Here is a 14,648-nt window from a genome sequence, read left to right as displayed (position 1 = left end):
TTTAATAAACTGTTCATTTGTATGTACTATCAACTACAACAACATTTTTGTTGGCGTCTTTGTCAGATTTACTAACAACTACAATAACTTTTTTGTTTGCGTCTTTATCAGATTTATTTGTATGTTGTTTTTTTTTTAATTTTGAGTCAGTTGTGTTATTTGTCTGTGATATATGCATGTTGACACAGTTTGGACTATTGGATCCCAAGTATTGTCCATTAAGAAATTGTGTCTGTCAGGGTTGCTCACCCAATTTTGTCAATATAACGGAACTATAAACAACTGGGAGATTTAGCTAGCTGTAAAACCAGGTGTAACTCACCATTTTCTTTAGAAAATGCCAATACCAAGTGAGGATTGTTTTCCATTCGTTCCGTTGGTTGATATAGTCTACCGTTTGATTTATGGACTTCTCCGTTTTTTAATTTACCCTGGATTTCGGTATTTTTGTTATAACTTTTTTGTAGATAGGTAGAATTTAGCGTCACAATAGAAAACTCAATGCTCTAACACTGTATGTTTCTTTCCCTCTTTATTTACATATACTCCACGTCTTTTGATCATTTACACAAACTGCCAGTGAATACCAATAATAAATAGAATAAAGCTGTCGGAAGTAATACCATCTAATTATTTTAGGATACTTTACTGAAAAATGTCTTAAATAGAATTGTATTAAACACGTCAAAATGACTACTAACGTGGAACGTAATGGGGTCACTAAAACAGGTCTAGTAGAATTGTATTAAACAAGTCAAGTGGACTACTATTGTGAAAAGTAATGGTGTTACTAAAAAAAGTATAGTAGAATTGTATTAAACACGTCAATTTGACTACTGTGGATAGTAATGGCGTATCCCATTATGATGAGTATTCCCCCTCAACAGAATATTTACCTTAATAAGCTTTCTAAAGAAATTAGAAAAAAATATTTTATTTTCTACTTCGTTCCAAAACTATAGTTTTGATCGTTGTTTCTGTAGTATGTACTTATATGAGCACTAACGAGCTCAGTTTGTTTTCTGACACACAGAACAGTTTCATAATTGTGTTATTGTCATGCTTTCACAAACTATCTCAACGCAGATTTGCACCTTTCAACACCATGTATATCACTAACTTTAATCTTCCATTGATTTGGAAAAAAATATCTGTATGAAAAAGTCTACGGTGCTGTAACAGTTCTTTCAACGTTTCTGATGTGTTTGAAATCTCGTAATATTGCAGAGGTCGATTTTGTATTGTCTACAAATAACGGTAGTCTTAAGTTTTCCCTCTCTTTTAGTAAGTCGATTTGATATTGTCGTTTACCTTTTGGTGATTGCGAAAACATGAGGTCACTTACCTCGCGTTCAATAAATTTACGCATTTGCCACGTTGATTTACATTCACCCGGAAATATTGTTCTTTCTCGACATAAAACAAAGGTCTTCTCGCGGCGCTTGAGACGTCTCGTGCTTTTTGCATCAATGACCCGATCATCAACTATTGCCCCTGTATTTTGTCCTCTCAGTTTATTGATCAGTCCTTTCCAGTTTACAGGTCTGTTTGTAGCTGCATTGTGAATATGGTTGGTATCATATCTTAAAGTAGAAGCACTACTTGATCTTCTTGTATCATTTGTACTTTTATTTTGAATATGTCTAGAATCTGTTTCCGGATTTGATCGTTTAAGAATACCAGGAGCGGTCATTGGTATGTTTGTATCGATTGAAATTGCTGAGTGATTTTGCTGTTTCTTTAAATTCGAACCCGTTGCCTTAATTGTTTCATTCCTAGTATAATCCTTCCGGAATGTCGATTCCCTTACAGAAGTATCACGTGATGTAGATTTCCTGGCAGATTTATCACGTGATTTCGATTCTCTTACAGATTTATAACCTGCTGTTGATTCTCTTACAGATATATCACGTGGTGTCGATTCTCTTACGGATATATCACGTGATGTTGAATCTCTTACAGATTTACCAGAGTCCGTTGTTATCGATTTTACACGAGGAAGGTCAATCTTTTCTTTTCCTCTGTCTGATACGCTTGTGTTCTCTCTTGATATTGAATTTCTGGATAGTATTGTCTTTTCCTTCGATAGGGTTTTCATTGACAGGGAAGATTTTTCTCTTGCTGGTGCTACACATGTTGATATCTTTGCAGAATTCTTTGATTTTGCAGACATGTTAGTTCTATCTTTAGGCATTTGGGAAAGTTTATAATTTGCATTTCCTGTGTTGTTATTATTAACAACGCTTTCATGCATGTCTTTTGTAGCCCCTTTTACATTTTTCTCACTTTTTGTACGATGGGTTGTCGTTACACCACTTGAAGTTGGTAAATGTTTTGTGGTCTGTGATTTATTTGATAATATTGATGTGGCCGACATGACGCTGTTCTCTCTTTCTGGGAGTATTGTAGTTTCTTTGGCTAGCTTTTGATTTCTCAATTGATATTTCTTTTTAGCGCTAGCTATTGATTTGGTGTTTTCATCGGTTGTTTTTCTATTTGGGGAATCATGTTCTAAATTATTTAAATTTTGTTTTTCTGTCTGTTCTAAAGATTTTGGAGTGCTTTCATTTGTTATACCAATTTTAACCGGATCAACACAAACAGTCCTTTCGGAATTATTCTGTTCAGATTTTTCTTCCTTAGCTTGAATGCTTTCTTCAGAGGTGTCTTTGTTTCGATTGACGTTTCCGTTATCTATTTCAACGCTTTTCCTGATTGTTTTCTTAGATTTCAAAGTATCATTCGACGGATCGTGGTTTTTAATATCTTGCAAAAGATCTTTCTTTTGATTTTTGTCGAGGGAGGGATCTTCAGGTTTGTATCTTTTTGGTAAAGTATTGTCCAGTTGTTGTTCTGATATTTGTTCTTCAACTAAGGAAGTTGAACTTGTGTTTTTATTAATAACATCGTTTTCTGTTATTTTATCACATGTTATAAATGGAATTTCGTTTGTCACTTTCGTGTGCTCGTTATCCTGCGATTTACCTTCCGTTTTATATATGGGATTCATCACATCCATTGTTACTTCTGTTTTACTTTCAGAGCTGAGAACAGTTTTATTTGGTACGATGTGAAGTTTGTTATCATCCAAACGATACACAACTTCTTCCAAATCATCGTCATTTTCGTCTCCCCCTGTCAGTGATCCAATTTCACTTTTGGGTTCTTCGTGGATTGTTTCTGTCAATAAATTACCCCATGTGCCGGCTTCTCCTGACACAGAACTCATCTTTCTGCTCCTCCCGCTAGCCACGCGCATTCGACGATATATAGAAGACATAGGACGCGAGTCAGTTTGAGATAGAGTGTCGGATTCAGTTTTCCCTATTGACACAGTTTTTCCTTTAAACCACATCTTCATTAAATCTCTGGCGTCTAAGTGACAATACCGATTTCTTTTCTGGGGATGGAGAACAGGGTCGTACTTCTCGAAACTGTGTCGTTGATAGATTTTTCTCAGAGCTAACATTTTTGACAAGGAGTCTCTTTCATTGTTAATGTTTCGAGTGGTTTGAACTAATACCAGTTGTTCGCTGTTGTCTATTTTTTTCCTTTCAAATTCTAGTAAATTTGAGATTTGTTGATTTTTAGTTCTTGTTGAAAACATTATGTTCTTGCTTGATCGCATTATTGAATCCATTCTCGATTCTCGGGAAAACCCGAGGCTATGTTGAATCAGTTTTTGTGGCATGTTTGTGATTCGTTGCTACATTGAAACCTGAAATAGCCAAATACTAGTATTGCCAAACATACACATTTTGCAAATTCATCCTACATCTTATAAACCATCAAAAGTAAATCAGATGTTTTATTATCGTTAATGATTTTTTACATATATGACAGAAATTGTGTGGATGTTATCGATATCCCTGGATTGGAAAATCAAACCTCTAAATCCAACTCACTCAGGCAAAGTTGACCATAGATGAATCTGGCTATTTTGGGGTCCCTTTTGGTCATATGTGTAGGTTTTATACATCCTTGACTTTCGAATGTTTTGGTTTTAGCGTTCCTGATGAGTTTAAATCCAGAAAAGCTCTTCTTATGCACGAAATTGATAAAGTGTTGTTTCCGTTTCTTAATTGGAAAATAAGAAAAATTCAGTGACATTAAAGATATGTCTTGTATGTTGTGCTAGCATGTGTTTGCCATGTTTTCATTTAGCAGCAATAGATAAATATGCAATATTAAATGAAATTATCGCAAACCATTGTGCATGTTTTATACCGGCAAAGTTCATTTTAGACAGTTTTGATTGTACTGTAAAGACTAATTGACCACCGCTGCCCGCTTCATATATTTGCAATCACTGACTTTTTGTCTCGAGCGTACCCGTCACAAGTGTCTAGAGACCTGAAATTGGTATCATATTTTTATGATTTTTTTAGGGATGAAATATTACACATTAGTATTCAGGTTTTTTTTTTTTTATTTTAAACAGTTTTTAATTGCCAAAATGTTTTATAAGCTTACATGGCATTTGTTTTCAATATTTTCATCATAAATCTTGATTTGCATTTATAAAAAAAAAAATTCTAATTTTTTTTTAATTTATCATTTTATATATTCAGAAAAAGTGATTTAAAGACAAGATCATGGCCAAAACGTAAGTGGACGATCTCTCAATCAATTCTGGATACAATATGTTAATGTTTTAGGAGTAAATCACCGAAATGCTTAGCCATTTTCTAACAAATAACCAAGCGGCATCGAGTTCACTGAAATAGTTCAGGACAGTTTGTTTTTATAAAGCGAGAATAATGGTAATGGAATGATACCTATAATGGTTAACCATGAGCAAGATCGAGAAGGATGGCATTTTTATATATAAACGTGGTCATCAGTGATGGTCGACCAAGGTCTAGCTAACAGTAAAGTACCGATTTCTTAACTTGTCCACGTAGATGATTGACTCAAAAAGTTATTTGTCATTAAATTAGTCTAAAGCTAAAACATAAACCAAGTAGACCAGAAGTTTGGAAATCTAAAACATAAACCAAGTAGACCAGAAGTTTGGAAATCTAAAACATAAACCAAGTAGTCCAGAAGTTTGGAAATCTAAAACATAAACCAAGTAGACCAGAAGTTTGGAAATCTAAGACATAAACCAAGTAGACCAGAAGTTTGGAAATCTAAGACATAAACCAAGTAGACCAGAAGTTTGGTAATCTAAAACATAAACCAAGTAGACCAGAAGTTTGGTAATCTAAAACATAAACCAAGTAGACCAGAAGTTTGGTAATCTAAAACATAAACCAAGTAGACCAGAAGTTTGGTAAGCTAAAACATAAACCAAGTAGACCAGAAGTTTGGTAAGCTAAAACATAAACCAAGTAGACCAGAAGTTTGGAAATCTAAAACATAAACCAAGTAGACCAGAAGTTTGGAAATCCTAAACATAAACCAAGTAGACCAGAAGTTTGGAAATCCTAAACATAAACCAATGATACCAGAAGATTTGGAAGTTTAAAAATCTAAAACCAAGGAGACCAGAAGTTTAAGAAGCTAAAACAAAAACTTTTGAATTACATTAATAAAAAAAAGCGCGAAAGAGAATAATAAAACAGTATACGCTATACTTTGCTCGAGGGAATTGCAAATTTAGTTTAAGTATAGTTAAATGATTTATAAACTTTAAATATAACCATAAGAATGAATCATTTAGGTCATGCCAGTATCAAAATACTTGCCAACTGCTGCATTTCATAAATGAAAATTCAATTTTAAAGCTAAAAAATTTCAAGATGTATTAAGATGACACCTTTGCACATGTGAAATCTTTCAGTTTATCCATTTCACACTAAATATATTTCCCATCAATCGGTTTATTGGTTTTGTGGGACGTTACCAGGAAGGATACCAAATATGCATGCATACTTTTACAATATTTTGATCAGTTCTTTGTGTTATATATTGACACAGCTATACACAGTTTGAAGTAAACAATAATCTTGTCTTAGTTTAGAAAATATGATATTTATTTATTTTTTATTTAATAAAATTGTCACTTTAATATTTGTGGATATATTTAAACTTTAACAATTGAAGAAATATATATCATTGTACATTGACATGTCAATTAATTGTTCAGTGAAACATATTTGACATGTTTAATCTTAGACAAGATCTATTTTGGTATATCTTTTGAAAAGATAACAGTATAAAGTTAATTTTAAAATTAATTTAATATTTGGCATTCTCAAGATTCAAAAAGTGACTTAAAACAACTCTTTTGTTAATAAATCTATAATAACTTACTTGTTTGGTAAGATTTTAGACTTTGTTTATCCAATTAATCATCAAATACAATCTATAAAAAAAATGAAAATATATAAATTTTAATTAGGTAACGGTATATAACAATCTTTTATTCAATTCTTTTAGAAATTAAACGGGTGAAATGTATTTGTTTTCTATTTGGTTACAATTGTCAAAGGTACATATCAAATTTCCTTTAAAGGTGTTTGTAAGTCAAACCTGCGTTAATCCTTTAATGGTTTTCACAATTTGTGCATTAAATTTCCTATTATCGTAAAGAAATATCATAGCATAACGTTTCATGAGGTATAAGACTGTGATACAATGGAAATAAATATAAACGATACATAAGTATGAAAGTTCGCATTTAAATGTATCCTGGATACGTAGATAATATTGGATCTTGAAATAACTCAGCGACTCATTTTAAAGCAAATCTCACGAGAAAAAATACTCTTAAGTCATGAACATTTCAGTATAATTTACGATCAAGTTTAGTCGTCAGATTTTTTGTGAAAAGAGCCCCTGGCTTTTACTTGAAAGGGTATAAAAAAAGAGATATATTTGTTTCTTCAAAACTTGACAATAAGCAAGCATGGATCTGCTTCATCAAACATTGGTGAAGATTCATTTAGTTTCAATCATGTTCATCTAACAGATAGGTTCTCTGGGGTATAAAAATAGTGGCATCACTTGGACTTCGCAACAACGGCATTAAACCCTTGCTAAAGACGGGCTCCCGTTTGCCTGTTTGGGATGTATATAAACGCATCTGCATCTGGTCGGAATTAGAAAAAGTGTCTTGCTCTCGGCATTTTAAAGACCTCAGGCAACAATCTTTGAGGGGTCCGTAGGTGGCATGTTGAAAGCAAAATGACTGCCTCCTGTCCAATATACTCTCATTTTTCAGGGCAGTCAACTTATCATCCTCCATCCTTATCAACCCATGCTCTCTGCACAACATTGTACCATTGTCTCTGTACCATTGCAATAACTAGATGGGTGATAAGTTGCAAGGAATTTCTACCACAATCTAACAAAGGGGCTTGATACGTCGACGGTGACATCTCACGTTGTACAACGCATATACCACACGACAAACAATGTTATATAGAACACAGCTTAACATAATATTCACAAATTGTTTTTGTTGATAACGTTTGACCCGACTGTTCCAGGGAATACAACTAAAACAAATTAAAAATAAATTCATTATCAAGGTAAAGTAGGTTGACCGGGTAGAGAAGAGGGTATTTTGACTGCCACTCAAAATGAGGGTATATTTGATAGGTGCAGAAATTTTGTCTTTTAAATGTCACCAATGGACCCTTAATAAGATTTTGCAAGGTTTATTTAACGTGAAGAGAGCATCGTCATTCGATTTAACGTCATTATTCCGAAAGAAGCTATGTATTCATACCTCCCGCACGCCAATTCGACGCTACTCTACTTTAGCATTGGTTTTACAGCCAGATTGGAGAGGTACAAGGATGGCCATATTTCGTCACCCTAGTCGACCCCTGGTGTTATATCACATGTGTAAACAAATATCATGAGTATGAAGATTTGATGATAACGTTAAAAACATTTTTCACCCGGTTTTCGATAGGTGCTGAATGCAATAATTACACAATACACCTTTTTCCTGGTGGCTGTTTTTGCTTTGGCAGCATAAAAAAAATCAACACAATATAAAGAAAAAGAAACACCTTATCAGATTATGTATTCAATCTTATTCATTTTACAGAAAGTATTAAAAGAACAAAAACTTAATCACAATAAAAGAACAATAAAATGAGGTAGAACTGACGTCCGTTTTTATTAGTGATTCATTGTACGCTTTCATGAAGACCTATAACACAATTTTTGATTTGACAATTTAGCTAATGTCAATTTTTAAGGCGACTGTTACATATTTTGCATTAATTTATTGTTGATTTTTTTAAAGCATTTTGAAAATAAATAACTGTCATACATATAAGAAAAAAAATTGGTTGGTTATGTCGCCTTTCGTTTTTCATTAGAATTTTTCTATTTTTACTTTCAATCGGTTTATGATAACTTCAATCTTTCATTTTTTCTTATATAATGTTTTAGTCGTTTTTCATTTAAAAAAAGGTTTGAAAGCGATAAAAATGTCTCTAGTATAATGAACAAAAATACATGAAAAATGGTCCTACCTCTTTGAAATACTAACTATTACATTCTAACTATTTTCGTTGACTTGAATAATAATATGTACTGTGCAATTATAATATTAAAATTTACCTACAGTATAATATTAAATGATAAGTTTTATCCTCCACAAATGTTTAAACTGGTGTATATTTGAACTATTACATATAGACAAATATATGTTTTATTAGTTTTTACAGAATATAATCCAATATCTTAGCATTTATTATTTTCAAATATTATATTGTGGGACACGAATTCGATTTTCAATTGTTCTTACACGCGGTGAATAAATATTGGTTAGATAAAATATTTCTGGACTACTTTAAGTCAAAGGATTTCAAAAGTTTTGAATCGTTAAAAAAATCGATCTTTTTGCTCATGTATATAAGTCTGCTAATAATGAATGTACATACTTTTATCGGTTATTTGTCTTCGGCTGCTGCGATAAAAGAACACCTTCCGCCCATTTGTTTTAATTTGTCGCTACGTTAACTTTGTAAAATAGAGGAAATTGTTATGACGTCAATGCTTTATTGCGTCATTATCAAAGAGAGCAGTCTTTGTAAAAGATAAATATGGGGCTTGTAACAAAAAAGCTGGAGTTTTAAAATATTTTGAAAGTACAAAGGCGGGGATAGGTATATTTTGACTATTCAGAAAGGTCTCGAGAAATATCCGAAGATACTCAATTCATAATTTTTATACCATTGAGAATTTGTCCAGTTATGTCCTATAATTGTTTTTATTAAATACGTTCCAAGAGGTGTCGGTTTATTCTGATTTATGAGTATGTAGAACCTTCCTTGTCTGATTTAGTTTGCCGTCTTTACATTGCACTATTCATGTTTTTGTGATGTAAAGATATATAATTCCTTTCCTAATCTGTATTATTTAAAGAAAGACAAAAAAGAATGACCAGACTTTTATTATTGAAAAGAAGGCCTATCAACCACACCCCACTCTTCAATAGGTGCTACACTTTTTCATTATAAAGATGCGGAGATGTGGTATGATTGCCAACGAGACAAGTTCCCACCAAAGTTCAATTGAAGTGGATGCAAGCAATTATAGGCAACCGTACGGCTTTCATCAATGAGAACACCCATACAGTATAGTCGACTATAAAAGACACCATTTGGAAAATATGAAACAATTCAATTGAGAAAATTAACGGCCTAATTTATAACAAAACAATTTACGAAAAACAAATAAGACAGACATGAACCAACGACAAGCACTGAACTACAGGCTCCTGACTTGGAACAGGCACATAAAGACTGTGGCGGGAATAAACATGTTTGAAGGCGCCAACCTGGGACAGTGGTCTAACAGTACAACATAAGAACAAACTATAAACATCAGTTAAAAAGGGCTTAACTCATCAGATCGATACAAAGCAGAAAAAAAAACTAACAAAAACACAGACCGGACGTGGCAGGGTATTTATACATCCCTCACAACAAAAACGACTAAAAGTACAGATCTGAGAAAACTCGCATCTACTGACAGCTAGTTCAATGCCAAAAACAACTAATACAAAAATCATGTATCTAAGACTAAAATATCAATTAGTACACAGCCAACATCAGATGGATTTAGTGTGAAGCGTCATTAACAGTCAGAGAAAAACATGACCTTGTGTTAATGCCAAAATATAGGTATCGACAGATTGTAGTACCGTGAAAGTGAATATGTGTATAACAATAATATTAAGTATGGTTTAAATTCAATATTTATACCAATAAAAACAGTATTCAAAGATCTAATTACAGTGTTGAATTGGTAATCTTTCAAAAATAAGTTTATTTAAAGGATTGGTAAGTTTATCCGGATCGTATATAAATTTCCGGGCTCGGTAAACAACATCACCGTAAAAATAAGGATGTGCTATTACGTTTGAAATACGTTTTCTACAGGAACAGCCAAACTTCCAACCCCAATCTTTGTATCTATGGGAGAATTTTTTAAAGGTTTTAAGTAATTTGTGGTAACGAAATCCCTGACTTAATAATTTACCAGTATTACATAGATTATATGTTAATATTTGATTTATTTAAAGTAAGTTCTTTTGGTAAAATTTAGGCAATATATTTAGAGAACTCTTAAATAATAAATTATTTAACGAAAAAATAGCATCAAGATAACGGTAAGTGTAGCTGAAATTATCAATTAAATGGAATTTAGACGGGTATATTTGTGGCCTTTTAAAAGATATTTCTGTCGCATATTTTTACTAATTTCATTCTTTTGGTCAATTTGTGTATTTGCACCAAAGTCATAGAAGATAGTTTTGAAACTCCATCGGAACGTGTATCTGTGTCTTGGAATTGAAATACAATAAAGTTGTAAAAATAATAATACAAAAATATAATTGAGTGTAAGTGAAGTTTTTCTCGCAAAGGCAATCACATATATATTGTTTTCTACCACCAGGCAGAAAAATAAGTAGGTAAAAAAAATAGAGAAATCTCTGGACTTCAACGGTGACGAACCAAAAATGTCAATATGTATGCTAGGGTAGGCATGAAAATATAGGGTAGGTGGTGATGCAGAAACTATTTAATCTGAACTTGCAAATTCTTGTTTCATATTGAATATATTATTTGTAAGTTGCAGTCATCTCACTGACATTAAGGGTATATCTTATTGAAATCGGTATATACTATGTCACTGGCTTATACCAGTAGTGGTAGTGGCCTCGGGGCCGAGTTTTCTAAGTAATTAAACTCCTGCACCATTAGATTTTCAACAGTGAGATTGTTTGTTAGTCGTGGCAGGTGCGTTCGACTCCGGCTTCCTCCGCCAATAAAGATTGGCCACGAAATAGCCTATATAGTGCCGAAAGTGGCATTACAGCACTAACTATCAATTAATAAATAACACAGTAATAAAATTGGCTTTGATATAAAACCAGTTATTGTAAATCTAATAAATATTTTGTGATTGAGATTGCTAGTGGTTTTTTTTCACAATTTGTGGTTCCAGTTGTAGCCCTTATTCCATCTGCCTCTTTTATTTAACAAAATACATTATGGAAGTTCTTGTGGAGATTTTTAAAACAATATGATACCTTTAATAGCTGTAACAATAGTCCGGGCATGGATCAATTCATGTACATCAGAGGCATAAAAAACCACAAAAAAAACATAAAAACATTCGATACCTATGAATTATTCAATTGAAATCATCATTGAATGATCAAGGTTCTTCCTGTATTTTCAAATACATAAATAAAGTAAGGAAAATAATTTCTCAAAAGTCTACAACTTTGACATTAATCCAACGTTAGGTGCATGTTGTAACCAAACAGTCTAAAGTCGTGTTCATACACTTTTTGTATGTTGAGTAAAACGTTGACATCTACTGAGGCATACGCTTCTCTAAAATGTCGGTTTCTTTGTTGCTGCTCTTCTGCGTTTGAAAGTATCATTTCTTTACTTTTCATAACAAACAATTCAGTTATTTCTTTTTCATTAACTGCAGACAACTGTAAAAACAAGCTTGCGGAGAAATTCACTCGGTCACTTAGTAACCCTTGAGATTGTAACAAATACCAAAGTCTCTTCATCGTGTCGATGAAACTAAGACAGTTGTCCTTCATTGCTAGAAACCGTGATGTAAACATTCTAACTAATCCTTTCAAATAATCTTGTTTATCGGTTAGCTTTGAAAATAACGCTTTCTTTTTGTCCGAATTCTTAGGTAAGATTTTGTTTAAGACGTACGCTGAATCTTCTTCAAATGATTCCATTTTCATTATATATTTATATGAGTATCTACAAACTCTACAAAGTGAGCTTATAGGTCTCCAATGTGGATCGAGTAGATTGTATTTAGATTGATCAACAATGTACTTTAAAAATTGTTCAAAAGTTGGAACTTCTCCGCAATATCCACGGCGCTTACCAACCATTTGTTTAATTTGGTCTCTATACGCTGTTTGAAGTTGATATATTTTATCCATATACGCAGAATATACCCTTTTCCATGGATCTCGTGAAATAATTAACAATGTGTCTGACGATCTTGCGTTTAAATTCCTTGAAACTATTTTTTCTTGTAACTCAACATGAATCATATCTCTGGTTAGGTTCCCCAAATTGTCCACATGCGTCACGTTATTTAATGTCAGAAAAACTTCAGTCCAGAAAGTTGATCCACATTTTGGAACTTTGCATATATGATGCGTGCTCATTGTATTAGCTACTGGTATCCCACGTGAAAATATTGGACTGGAATCTTTAGTGTTCTTTAGTCGCTGACAATTTTGTTTTAAAAGTTTTATTCTTTTATTCATGTTTTCATCAATACTTGACTTCGTAGTTCTTGGTCGTCCTACAAAAAGATAATACAGAAAATCAGTATTGAATTTATACCCTAAAAATTCTGCATTTTCCATCAGTCATATAGTCATGCATTGTGAGTTGTATAAATAGTAAACTAAATAGAAAATACAATAATTTAATTTTTGATGTAACGCGTCTTCCGATTGGCTGACGTTGTTTTGTTTATCAGCTCATAGACATAATTTTGTCATGTGACCTTGACGTCATCAACGTTTTTTCATGATTTACTCCGGTTTAAAACGGAATTAGGATTAAATTATAAGAAATGACTGTAATATTTTTTCTGTCTATTCGAAATAACATAAAAAATGTGGTGCATACTTTAAAATAACACGCTACGCGGGTTATTCAGTGTGCACCACATTTTTTATGTTATTTCGAATAGACAGAAACCTAGTGGGTTTATGGTCTTTTTATAAAACAATTATAAAACAAAATAAAACAATTTAATTTATCGCTGTATCATGTCAAACCTTAGAAGGTATCATGAAAACTAACTACAAACTAATATGATTGTCAATGATCTATGGAAGTTATACTATTATACTAGCAAACAACCTTATGTCATCACTATATCATAGTCCTAAACATACATGAAATATTTGCCACTGGATGCTAAGCAACCAACAATCGTTAATTTATCGCTATATCATGTCAAACCTTAGAAGGTAGCATGGAAACTAACTACAAACTAATATGATTGTCAATGAACTATGGAAGTTATACTATTATACTAGCAAACATCCTTGTTTCACCACTATATGTATCATAGTTCTAAACGTACATGAAATATTTGCCACTGGATGCTAAGCAACCAACAAACTTTAATTTATCGCTGTATCATGTCAAACCTTAGAAGGTATCATGAAAACTAACTACAAACTAATATGATTGTCAATGAACTATGGAAGTTATACTATTATACTAGCAAGCAACCTTATGTCATCACTATATCATAGTCCTAAACATACATGGTATATTTGCCACTGGATGCTATATCATGTCAAACCTTAGAAGGTATCATGAAAACTAACTACAAACTAATATGATTGTCAATGAACTATGGAAGTTATACTATTATACTAGCAAACAACCTTATGTTATCACTATATATATCATCGTCTAAAACATACATGAAATATTTGTCACTGGACTTTAAGTAACAGCAATCAATAATTCATCGCTGTATCGTGTCAAACCTTAGAAGGTAGCATGGAAACTAACTACAAACTAATATGATTGTCAATGAACTATGGAAGTTATACTATTATACTAGCAAACAACCTTATGTCATCACTGTATCATAGTCCTCAACATACATGAAATATTTGCCACTGGAGGCTAAGCAACCAACAATCTTTAATCTATCGCTGTATCATGCCAAACCTTAGAAGGTAGCATGGAAACTTACTACAAACTAATATGATTGTCAATGAACTATGGAAATTGTACTATTATACTAGCAAACAACCTTATGTCATCACTATATCATAGTCCTAAACATACATGAAATATTTGCCACTAGATGCTTAGCAACTAAAAATCTTTAATTTATCGCTATATCATGTCAAACCTTACAAGGTAGCATGGAAACTAACTACAAATTAATATGATTGTCAATGAACTATGGAAGTTATACTATTATACTAGCAAACAACCTTATGTCATCACTATATCATATTCCTTAACATACATGAAATATTTGCCACTGGATGCTAAGCAACCAAAAATCGTTAATTTATCGCTGTATCATGTCAAACCTTAGAAGGTAGCATGGAAACTAACTACAACTAATATGATTGTCAACGAACTATGGAAGTTATACTATTATACTAGCAAACAACCTTATGTCATCACTATATCACA

General features: G+C 32.5%; 2 protein-coding genes across 2 annotated transcripts; both read right to left on the bottom strand.

Moving 5' to 3' along the window:
- Positions 1-918: 918 nt before the first annotated feature.
- Positions 919-3,707, bottom strand: LOC127698931 (uncharacterized). Its single transcript, XM_052202993.1, has one exon. The coding sequence runs from the start codon at positions 3,689-3,691 to the stop codon at positions 1,166-1,168; it is 2,526 nt and encodes an 841-aa protein (XP_052058953.1). The 5' UTR covers positions 3,692-3,707; the 3' UTR covers positions 919-1,165.
- A 7,686-nt stretch (positions 3,708-11,393) lies between these two features.
- Positions 11,394-12,835, bottom strand: LOC127698169 (carbohydrate sulfotransferase 9-like). Its single transcript, XM_052201888.1, has one exon. The coding sequence runs from the start codon at positions 12,833-12,835 to the stop codon at positions 11,711-11,713; it is 1,125 nt and encodes a 374-aa protein (XP_052057848.1). The 3' UTR covers positions 11,394-11,710.
- Positions 12,836-14,648: the final 1,813 nt, after the last annotated feature.

Source organism: Mytilus californianus, unplaced genomic scaffold (genome assembly GCF_021869535.1).
Source record: "Mytilus californianus isolate M0D057914Y unplaced genomic scaffold, xbMytCali1.0.p SCAF_1, whole genome shotgun sequence".
NCBI classification, from domain to species: Eukaryota; Metazoa; Mollusca; class Bivalvia; order Mytilida; family Mytilidae; genus Mytilus; species Mytilus californianus.
Note: the sequence above shows the minus strand (reverse complement) of the source record. Positions and strands in the feature narration are given on the sequence as shown.

Excerpts from the sequence above, each read along its gene's own strand:
- LOC127698169 (XM_052201888.1), bottom strand. The coding sequence starts at position 12,835 with ATGGAAAATGCAGAATTTTTAGGGTATAAATTCAATACTGATTTTCTG.
- LOC127698931 (XM_052202993.1), bottom strand. The coding sequence starts at position 3,691 with ATGCCACAAAAACTGATTCAACATAGCCTCGGGTTTTCCCGAGAATCG.